General features: G+C 48.5%; 1 protein-coding gene across 1 annotated transcript; it reads right to left on the minus strand.

The window, feature by feature from the left end:
- Positions 1-4,710: 4,710 nt before the first annotated feature.
- Positions 4,711-6,344, minus strand: LOC144120396 (uncharacterized). The gene is made up of 2 exons (XM_077652742.1): positions 6,292-6,344; positions 4,711-5,698 (listed from the first exon to the last, which is right to left on the minus strand). Exons 1-2 carry the CDS (start codon positions 6,342-6,344, stop codon positions 4,711-4,713), a joined length of 1,041 nt encoding a protein of 346 aa, XP_077508868.1.
- Between the last annotated feature and the right edge of the window lie 5,631 nt (positions 6,345-11,975).

Consider the following 11,975-nt stretch of genomic DNA (forward strand, 5'->3'; position numbering starts at 1 on the left):
GACGGTGGCGTAGACAGCGTCTTGCTCGAACTCCTCCCCCGTAAAAGGGGCGACCAAAGCCTCTTCATTCCTAACCTTTATAGCTCCCCAAAAGACAGAAGATGCGACTTCAGCCCCCTTCTTTCGCGTGTCAACAAGCTCGCGCACCATTCAGATCTCCTCATTGTAGGAGATTTCAATGCCCACCACCCCGCTTGGGGTTACCGCGCCGCCAACCAAAAGGGTAACAATCTGTGATTACGGGCACAGGAACTGGGCTTCACCCTTGTTACTGGCCCTTACACTCCCACCCGCGTAGGAAACAGCGTGTCTATTGACACTTCACCTGACCTAACATTCTGCCAAAACGTGCGGATTGATCGGTGGCTCAACATTGGAAATACCCTTGGCAGTGACCACTCTATCCTCGCGACCACCCTCAGCACGTCCCCGTACCGTCAGAAAGGTCGCCCGAGCCTAATCACTGATTGGGACAAGTTTCGTTCCCTACGCACTCAATACGCCCCTACCCGGATTAATGACCTGGACGAGTGGATCTCCAATCTCCACGCAGATGTCTCTGCTACTACTCAGGAATCACCTGCCACGGCTGATCAGTCCAGTACAGACAGCCGTCTCCTCCACCTATGGCAGGCCCGCAAAAGCATTCAAAACCGCTGGAAAACACTACGCTACAATAGAACGCTTCGGCGTCGAATGGCTCAAATAGACAAGCAGATAGAGGCGCACACTCTCTCATTGGCTACCCAGCAATGGGGTCAAGTCTGTGACAGCATGCGTGGCCAGCTCGGGCTAAGCCGCACCTGGCACCTTCTCCGATACCTTTTAGACCCGCACGGTTGCAAAACATCCCAACGAGACAGCATTTCCCGCATAGTCCATCAACAGCCCGGCTCAGACCAGGATCTTCTCAATGAACTTCGTGTCCGGTACCTCAATACTACTCCCCCGAACCCTCTCCCCCCCCCCCTACATCGGTGGTGCCAACCCTGCCCTCGATGCGGAGATTTCAAATGCTGAGGTAAGATTCGCTCTCACTAAGCTCCGCCCTAACTCTGCCCCGGGACCGGGCGGCATTTCCAACAAAACTCTCCGTAATTTAGATGACCCGTCCATTGAGGCTCTCACTGCCTTCATTAATGATTGCTGGAGAGAGGGCGAAATCCCTGCAGCAAGGAAACATGCACGCGTGACTTTCATACCGAAGCCAGGCAAACGACTAGCTCTCGAACACCTCCGCCCCATCTCCCTCACTTCCTGTGCTGGGAAACTGATGGAGCACGTCATTCTCAACGGTCTTAATCTTTATGTTGAAGATAATGATGTCCTACCTCGCACCATGATTGGCTTCCGCTAAAATCTCTCTACGCAAGACATTATGCTCTCGATCTCTCTAGAGATACTGTGCCCCTCTACCAGAGCGGGCACAAAGGCTATTCTAGGGCTGGATTTAACTAAAGCTTTTGACAATGTCTCGCACGGAGCTATTCTCGCTAACCTCTCCCTACGAAATCCTGGTCACCGTACCTACGAGTATACACGCACCTTCCTCTCTGATCGTACAGCTGAAATTAGCTTTGGCCCTCTCCTCTCTGACCCTATAAGCTTAGGTAGCAATGGCACCCCCCAAGGATCCGCTCTCTCCCCCTTTCTTTTCAATGTCGCCTTGCTCACGCTACCTTCAAAATTAGACGCTATCCCACGGCTATACCATACCTTATACACAGACGACATCACCCTCTGTGTTTTAACAGGCAACGATGCTGAGTTTGAATCCGCACTTCACTTCACTTCACTTTATTACCTTAAAGACCCCACTTTGGGGGTGTTACATAAGGGGTGGGAGTACAAATATGGGTTGAATATGATTGCTTACATGATATTTATGAAATGCATATTTAAATTGTTCACAAAACTTGATTGGCAGGTGATGGCATCAACGTCGTGGGGAAGGCCATTCCAGTCTTTAGCAGTGCGAAGAAAAAAGGATGCGGAAAAAGTGACGGTGCAGGTGCGTTGGCATGACACTTGCAGTGGATGGCCGGTGCGATGAGATATGCGAGCGGGCGGTGTGATGTAGGGTGGTTGTCCGAGGGAACTGTAAAAAAACTTATGAAACAGACTAAGAGAAGCAATGCGACGACGATGGGCAAGAGTTGATAAACCTGATTGTCGTTTAAGTGACGATACACTGATGTCGTATGAATAGGCAGAATGAATGAGCCTCGTGGCGCGATTTTGGACAGATTCTAGTGAACTGATGAGATATGCTTGTTGCGGGCTCCAGATAGCAGATGCGTATTCTAGTTTTGGTCGAATGAGTAATTGGTAGGCGAGAAGTTTAATACTTTGAGGGGCGTGCCGTAGATGACGTTTCAAAAAACCGAATAACCGGTTAGCTGATGCGACGATGTTCGTTACATGAGAGCGCCAGGAGAGATCCTGGCACAAGGTGACACCTAGGTACTTGTATGAGTATACAGATTCTAGTGGAACGTTAGCAACGGAGTAAGAGAAAATATGGGGGTTACGCCGGCGGTGAAAAGATACGAGTTTACATTTATTAGGATTAAGCGACATTAGCCAGTCATCGCACCAGGCATGCACTGTGTCAATGTCGTTTTGCAGCTGTGATTGGTCAAAGGTGTTGGAAATCGTGTGGTAAATAACGCAGTCGTCTGCAAACAGACGAACATTGCAAACCAGGTTTGAGGGTAAGTCGTTTATGTAGATTAAGAATAGGAGGGGAGCAAGTACAGAACCTTGGGGTACGCCTGATGTTACTGGAAGAGGGTTGGAACTCTGGCTGTTAACGAGAACAAACTGGGAGCGCTTAGAAAGGAATTCTTCGATCCACAATAAGACGTTAGGATGCAGTTTTAGCATGGTTAGTTTTAGCAGTAAACGCCTGTGGGGAACTTTATCAAATGCTTTAGCAAAGTCTAGAAAAATAGCGTCAGTTTGTAAATTTAGGTCGAGGTTAGAGTGAACGTCATGAAGAAAGACGGCCAGTTGAGTTTCACATGACAAACCCTTGCGAAACCCGTGTTGTGAGGGATGAAAGAAGTTGATAGCGTCAAGAAAGTCCATGATTTGAGAATAGATGACGTGTTCCATGATTTTGCAAGGTATGCTGGTTAATGATATCGGACGGTAATTTAAAGGAGAATCTTTGTTACCGGACTTAAAGACGGGAATGACCTTTCCCACTTTCCAGTCAATCGGAATGGAACCTGTAGAAAGCGACTGTGAAAACAATAACAATAAGTACATTGCAGAAATATTATTAGTGTTGCGCAGTATTTTGGAGTTAATTTCGTCGACGCCGGCCGATGATGAAGTTTTAAGGTGTTCAATGAGCGAGGTAATGCCGGCTTCAGAAAACGCGATAGCAGGCATGCTGGACTCTATATTGACGGCGAAAGTTGCAGTTGGTGGGTGAATTTCATTAGTGAACACAGATGAAAAGGCGTTATTAAAAATGTCAGCGCACTCAATGTCATCAGCTTCCTCTCCAGACTCTTTAGTTAGAGTGATGGTATGTGCCGGGTGCTCACTTATGACCTGCCAAAACTTTCTGGGATTGGAAGTCAACAATTTGGGGAGGTCGTTGTGAAGGAAAGAGTATTTTGCGTAGCGAATTTCTGATAGGTAGGTGCGTTCGGCTGTATAGTATTTTTCCCATGCGCACTCGTCGTATTGCTTTAATTTTGCCGCACGGAAAAGGCGCTTCTTTTTATTGTCAAGCCTTTTTATCGTTTTGGTATACCATGGTTTCTGGCGGTCCGAGTGGAAGCTTATTTTGGGGATGTATCTATCGGTTAGTTCACTAACCTTTTTCTTAAAACGGGACCAATTGTCATTTACTGAATTATCGTGAAAAGATGCTTCAAATGTTGTGAGATATTGGTTTAATTAAAGACTAAAGGCTTCATAGTTTCCTTTGTCGTAGAGGCGAATAGTTTTGTTTTGATTCTGGCGTCGTGATGGGTGGAACTCAAATGTGGCGTGGATTACTTTATGGTCGCTGATTTCGCGTAGATAAGTGATAGATGAAAGGGCTTCCGGGTGGGTAGTCAGGATTAGATCTAGGATGTTTGCACCGCGGGTCGGTTCAGATACCACTTGAGTTAAGTTGAAGTTTAGGCAGACCTCGATAAAATCATTCGCTTCCCTGTTGCCGACAGCTGTCTGTGTCTGCCAGTTGATTTCTGGAAAATTGAAGTCTCCAAAAAGAATGATATGCGCTTTTGGGTATTTCCTCGTTAATTGGCTGATCACGTCGTTAAGAATTCGAGAGAAATCGGAGTTGGTATTTGGCGCTCTATAACAAACGCCCAGCAGTACGGTTTGGGGCGCAGCGCGACAAAGTAGCCATACTATCTCAAGGTCTGATGGAATATTAATAACTGTACACGAGAACTGATTGCTAACTGCGATGAAAACGCCTCCACCTCGAGCGGATGTGCGATCTTTGCGAAGAAGGTTAAAATTCGGTAAGTCAGCAAGAACTTCAGTATCGGTGATGCCATTAGTGAGCCATGTTTCGGTAAGTATCAGCAAGTTACTAGCAGATGAACACACAAGATTGGAGGTGATTTCACGTTTCGGAAGAAAACTACGTATGTTTGTGAAAATCGCCGAAAAGGAAAGATTAGGCTGGGGGGTGGTAGGTACATGAGCGGCTAGGGGCTGGCGGCGCAGCAACCGCTATGATATCTCTTTTACAGATTGCGATGGTTCGTCGAAGATATATCGTCGGGAACCGATGAACAGGGTTTTGTATCGCAAAGAAAAACGGTTAGTCTTGCTTTTGGCAAATGTAACTAGATGTTTGCGCACATTGCGAACGCGGCGTGAAAAATCTTCACCGACGGAGTAGTCAGTGTCCTTGAATTTGCGGCCATTAGCTAGAATTTCGTCCTTCGTTTTGAAAAGTGCGAATTTGGCAATTAACGGACGGCAGCGATCAGGTTCGTGGCGCCCAAGACGGTGAGTGCGGTCTATTGTTTTGGGGTCGAGGGTGATGTTCAAAAATTCGGAGCAATGGCGAATTAGTAGCTTTTCAGAGTCGGCCCACGTTTCAGATGGGTCAGGGTTCGGAATGTTGTAGAATATGAGGTTGTTTCTTCGTGATTGGTTTTCTGCTTCGTCTATGCGATCCTCGAGATCACAGAGCTGGCGAGTTGCCTGGGTGGTGTGAGTGCTTAGGCCTTCTATCTCTGTGCGTAGTGACTGTATGGTTTGGTAATGACCTTCAAGAGCGCTGATGCGCCTGCTTAGATCAGAAATAATGTTGTCTGTTGTTAGTAACTGGTTTTTGAGGTCTGTAAATTCCGCGATTAATGTCGACTGACCGGCGGACAATGTTTTAAGTTCCGTAACTACAGTTTCGAGTGAGGCAGGGCCGGGGTTAGTCTCTATGTCGCCGGACAACAAAAGCAAGGAAATAATGACATCAGAACACTCAGTGACAATGGCAAGGCAGCATTGCGGGCTCGGCAGCTGTATCAAAAAGTAATCACTAGATTTCTTAGCGTAAAGACAACATGGCTTACTAACCTGCATAGCGAGACAGAACGGGTTAAGCGACCGCATCGTGGCACAGCCACCGAGCCCACAAAGCGACGCCGGTGGCCGAAGCTGCTTAAAAGCTGGAGCGGGAGAGGATGTTGATGGCGATGGTGTTTCCAACTGTCTGTCGAGGGTGCAGTGTACTGGTGAGGTCAGCGCACGATCGGGCGAAGCGGTGATGGCGCAAGGCTGGCACATATCGGTTCGGTTGAGAGCGGGCGTCCATTCCGGCGAGATGTCCGGTGGACAGGCAGCAAGAGGGGCGGGGAAAAGCGTGGTAATATAGAGGGGAGCGATCACCTGCATAGCGAGACAGAACGGGTTAAGCGACCGCATCGTGGCACAGCCACCGAGCCCACAAAGCGACGCCGGTGGCCGAAGCTGCTTAAAAGCTGGAGCGGGAGAGAATGTTGATGGCGATGGTGTTTCCAACTGTCTGTCGAGGGTGCAGTGTACTGGTGAGGTCAGCGCACGATCGGGCGAAGCGGTGATGGCGCAAGGCTGGCACATATCGGTTCGGTTGAGAGCGGGCGTCCATTCCGGCGAGATGTCCGGTGGACAGGCAGCAAGAGGGGCGGGGAAAAGCGTGGTAATCCAGAGGGGAGCGATCACCTGCATAGCGAGACAGAACGGGTTAAGCGACCGCATCGTGGCACAGCCACCGAGCGGTGGATGTCATTGAGCGCCACGTAGCCGGAGCCGACCTCTCGTGCTCACCTCAGAAGTCCGAGCAGCTGTTCATTCGAGGTCAACCCGACCTCCACGGCCATCCTCCCATCTGCATTACTGCTAGTGGCCAACCCATGCGCGAAGTATCCACCATTAGGGTACTGGGGCTTCTAATCCAGAGCAATCGGAGAAACACCGACACTGGCTAAACTCACAGTCTCTGTCTCGCAGACTATTCGTCTAATTCGTCGCATTGCTAATAAACATAAAGCCATGCGAGAGGCTGACCTCCGACGTCTTGTTCAGGCGTTTGTTATCAGTCGCCTCACATATACCCTCCCTTACCTCTACCTTTGCTGCCAGGAACGGCACCGCGCTGACTGCCTTATTAGACAGGCATACAAGGCGGCTCTGCATCTCCTCCACCGGACCCCCACGTATAAACTACTGGCATTAGGGGTCTACAACACTGTGACGGAGCTCTCGGAAGCTCATCTCATCGCTCAGTACGAGCGTCTCACCCACACCTCCACGGGACGTCACATACTAGACAAGCTTGGAATAAGCTTCGAAATGACAGTCGCCGACAAGGCCCAGTTTCCGTCCCATATCCACAGCAACCTTATCGTTACCCCTCTCCCGAAAAACATGCACCCAGAGTATCATGTCGCTCGCCGCAAGGACAGGGCTAAGTCTCTGCATAAAAAGTATTTAACAGATCAGACAGCGGTCTACGTCGACGCCGCCGAATACTATGATCGCGATGCTTTTTCGCTCGCGGTTGTAAACTACTGTGGACGGCCATTGGTTGCGTGCTCTATTCCCGTGAGATCGTCTGAAGATGACGAGGAGGCCGCCATAGCCTTGGCGATGGTCTCCACCTCTGCAGAAACCATCTTCAGTGACTCTAAATCTGCGATTCGTAATTTCGCCAAAGGCCGGGTCTCTCCCGTCACCCTATCTCTCCTCCGCTCCACCAAGGACCAATTCCGCCCGATCCAATTGATCTGGGTACCTGCGCACTGATCCCATCCAGGGAACGAGGCGGCCCACAATCATGCCCGAGGATTCGTCGACCGGGATGTGTTGTCGCCCGTCCTGCGGACGGCAAGAGATCGTATGGTTACATTTGATGACATAACCATGCACTACCGTTTAGGTAGACTTCTATATCCCCCCGCACATATTTCTCTCACCAAACCCCAAGAGGTTGCGTGGAGGCAACTCCAAACGAACACCTTCTCCAACCCCACGATATATGCCCGCATATACCCTGGGGTCTACTCTCCTTCCTGTCAACTATGTGGCCAACATGCCACTCTATCCCACATTCTCTGGGCTTGCCCTCAGGACTCCCCTCCGCGAGGTTTGCAGCTCTCGAATCCAGACCAGTGGGAGGCCGCATTGCTCAGTTGCGAGTTAACACAGATGCGAGTTGTGACAAGGGCCCTAGAAGTCGCCGGACGCCACGGGCTCATGGCCACTTCATGGGGCTATAACCCTACACCAACTGCTACCTTGGTCGATGAAAATAAAGTTTATCCTCCTCCTGCCGCTTGTTGCTTCCGATCCCGCCGCTGATCACCAGTTCTCGTGGCGCACAGGCTGTCTCGAACCCGTACTCCACTTGGTAGTGTATCTGAGCTTTCGGGCTGAGGAAAGACTGAAGCTTGAATTCAAGTTAGTTAGTTAGTTATATTGATTTTAATGGCGCAAAAGCAACTGAGGCTATGGTGCGCCAAACACACGGTTAGAGCTTCTGTTAAAGGTTCGGCTTTTTATATCTAAAGTTTGTTTAAAAAATTGGCTTTGCTGAGAAACATAAAATGCTTGAAAAATCAACCAGTGCTTGATCACCCAAAAGTAACATGGGGTGTAGTGGGATGTATTCAATGTAGAATGTTGTGAAATATTTTTTCCTCAGTTGTTCCAGTTTTGTGCATACAATTCAAATGTGGTTTACCGTGAGTTCATCGCCACACATTTCGCAGAGAGGTTTGTCTTTTTTTGTCAGTAAGAAATTGTGTGTAAGGTGTGTGTCCAATGCGTAGTCGACACAAAATAACTTCTGTAAAACGTTCCTGATGTTTACATGATCTCCATTCTCCCAAAACGGGTTTTATAGAATGTAGTTTGTTGTTTGTCTGTTCTTCCCATGCAACCCGCCATTTATTCCTGAGTTTACTGTGCAGTAATTTAGAAAAATCCCTCTGTGGTATGTTAATTTTTTTATGACCAATTCGAGCTTGTGCTGCGCAAGCATCTGCTCTCTCATTACCTAAAATTCCAACATGGCTAGGGACCCAGCAGAATATAATGTTATGTTTTTGCTTTGTGATTTTAACTGTTATGTATGATTTTTCCTATTATGGGTTCAGCAGCATTTGTAGAGTGCAGTGCTTTGAGCATACTCAGTGAATCTGTGTAAATGATGCTATTTTTTATGTTTTGTTTTACTATATATTCTACGGCTACAAAGATGGCATAACACTCCGTAGTAAATACCGATGCATACCGTGGCAATCGTACATTTTTTCGTTTTTTCCTTGAATTACTGCACTTCCGACATGACTTTCTGTTTTTGAGCCATCAGTGTAAAATTCAGTGTAGGTGTCATATTTTTCTTGTAGTGCAAAGAACTCTTGTAGTATGTGCTCGTGTGTCATTCCTCTTTGTTTACGTGTGTCAGTGTGAAGTCACACACCGAAGGGAGGCTGTACCATGGTGGCAGATATTCATGTCTTTGTGCAATATTCGGTAGGGCGTCCAGCACTCCTAACTCTTCACATTTTATCTTCAAAGCGCATTATTAGTGGCCTGATAAAATGTGGTTTATTATTGAATATTCTTCTAGATGGACACTTGGTAAAAATGGGATAGCAGAGATGTTTAGGAAGAGAACGGGTTTTTAGGATGTATGTGCAGGTAAGTGTGACTCTTCTATCCTCTAGTGTGGGCTCATTAGCTTCGACATAAAGACTATTTACCGGAGATGTTCTATATGCTCCAGTTGATAGACGCAGACCAAGATTATGAACAGGATCCAGTCATTTAAAGTAGGATGCTCTTGCTGAACCATATACTATGCACCTGTAGTCCAGCTTGGAGCGCACCAAAGAGCGATATATTTGTAATAGGCATGCTCTATCGGACCCTCACCGTTTTCGCGAGAGTACCTTTAATACATTGAGGGCTTGGGATGCTTTCTTTTTAAGGTTGTTAATATGTGGTAGAAATGTAAGTTTCTTGTCAAAAGTGGCGCCTAAAAATTTATGTTCTTGTTTGATTGGCAGTGTGGTTTGATTCAAGCACAGGTTGGGATCGACCTGTAGGCCTCGTCGTAATGAGAACAGAACAGCTACTGTTTTTTAGGAGAGAACTTGAATCCATTTTTCTCTGCCTAAGCAGCCAGTTTTTTTAGTGTGATTTGTATTTGTCTCTCGCAGGACAGTATGCTGGAAGAAATGTATGCTATCTGTAGGTCATCTACATAAACTGAATATATTACGGACTTGGGTATTACTTCTTGAAGTCAAGTAAAATGACAGAAAGCAGGTTTAACTGCACGTTTACGAAACTTATTTACATTTTCAAGAAAGAGCAAAGAGTCAAAAATTAAGAGTCCATGCGTCGAGCGACTGGATGAGCCTTGTCGCCAGTCCAGAGCGCCCTTTCGGTATCAGCACGATAATTAAACCCTCTAAGGTTTGTGGGGACCTGCCCTGCAGCCCCCTGAGTTTGCTTTCCCGCGAGGCACCGTGCAGCAGCAGTCACCCCGAGGATGAACGCGTTCCCTTGTCAGTTACATTAACTGGCAAGAGAGGGCGACAGCGTCGCAGCGCGGGAGACTGCTGAAGCCCGCCCGCGGGAGATGGGGTCTCTTCGGCTGGGATAATCAGCCTGAGCGGACGCGTCGCTCGGGGCTCCGCTCTTCGCCGGCGGGGCGAGGAAGCGACGGGGAGACAGGCTCCCGTACTTGTCCCGTCCGGCCTTCGGAGATTATATCCCTTGCCCTAGCGCGGGCGAACATTCGCTCGGAACCTTGCTGGGGAGTCAGACGACCTTGATTCATTAGCGTACCTTGTTACTAGCTGGCGTTATTGTTTCTGTAGCAATAAATGCCTGTTTGTGTCAGCCAATGTGTCGTTCCTTTGTTCCCTCAGAGCAAGGCCCGCCGTGGTCGGCGAGCGCTCGGTAGCGTACGCGATCACGGGGTGGGGTCCGGGCGGCTTTGAACCGTGTCAGCCGCGATTGAGTGGGGAGAACGTACTTATCTCCCCAAGTCAACCCCCACAGGTTCCGCCCCTCTATCAGGCGGTAGCTAATGAAACACGAGGCACATTTCTCCAAGCTCAAACTTGCACAGCACTCTAGCAGGCGGAGTCACTCGTTGCACAGTAGACCCGTGGGAACGGGTGCGGAGAAATCAGAAGTCCGCTGATATTTCCTACAACGTAGCAACAGTAGTGCAAGCGTCACCGTATCCCCGAAAACACATTTGATACGTGCGGCGCCGCGGGCCTCAACTGTGGCGAGCTCTCTACGGTGTGGCGAGCTCCTGACGGAAACGGCTGATTACTTGATGGCGCCGTCCCTTTATTCTCCTGAACGGGCGCCCTTTGCTCTGTCCGTCAACGGTCGGTGTCCCCAGGCGTCCTTCTCCGGGAAACAGTCAAAGGAAAGGTCGTTCCCAGCCAGCGAAGCGTGAGAAAATCCGGCAGGCTCTTTCTCAGCGCGGCACCCTTGTTTTTAGGTCGTCGGCTGGCCAAATGTCGTGTCCAAGCTGACTCATGACACCACACAACTAGGCTACAGAGAACGAGGAGGCGCCAGAAAATCGGCTCCACCGTCGAGAACCTTGCACTTCCTTAGAACAAGTGACAGAAGAGCGCCTCCCAGTCCCCGGGACGCAATCTCCGAGACATCGGCAGCCGGTCTTTAAGTTACTACCGGCATACGCTGTGAAGCGCCGATAGGGCACCTAAAATACATGAATGATGCGCCCATTCGATGGCAGAGCTGTTTGGTCACCGCATTCAGAGAAGACAGCACACGGTGCTCGGCACAGTTGTCGAGAACAGGCGGGAAATTTTTTGTTCGCCATGCAGTGCTCAAAATTAATAAACCACACGGCGCGCAGTCAAGGTGCGATCGGAAGAGGGCGTGGTAAACAAGTAGTCTAACGAAGATCGGAAAGAGCCCACGTGTCCGAAATAAGGCACCTACACCAGATGAGTTTTTTGGCCACCTGTTCAATATAACTGTCCCATGTCAACTGACTGGAGAATATGACACCTAGAATTGTATGCTGTTTCACTATATCTATTTTATCAGGCCCTAAGTTTTGCTCATGTCTAGAGGCCACGCGTTTGTTTTTAGGCGCAAATGAAATTGCGTTTTTTTCATTTATCTTTTTTGAACCATTTCAGTAGTTTTGACAACACGCTGTTCGCCATTTTAAACAAATCGAGTTCACTAGATGAGCTAAAGAACGAGCTTGAATCATCTGCACATAATACCAGTACATCATTATCATCAGTATATCTCAGATCATTTACATAGACATTAAATAAAAACAGGCCAAGAATACTGACCTGTGGGACACCGGATGAAATCTGCCGAAAAGTGGAACCGCAGCCGTTAATGTCAACACTGAGCCCGTGTCGTCTTTTCTTTCCCAAGTCCGGACGTTGTCCGTTTTGCGCTGGTCCACAATAAGAATTACTTCCAAC

Source organism: Amblyomma americanum, chromosome 2, assembly GCF_052857255.1.
Source record: "Amblyomma americanum isolate KBUSLIRL-KWMA chromosome 2, ASM5285725v1, whole genome shotgun sequence".
Taxonomy (NCBI): domain Eukaryota; kingdom Metazoa; phylum Arthropoda; class Arachnida; order Ixodida; family Ixodidae; genus Amblyomma; species Amblyomma americanum.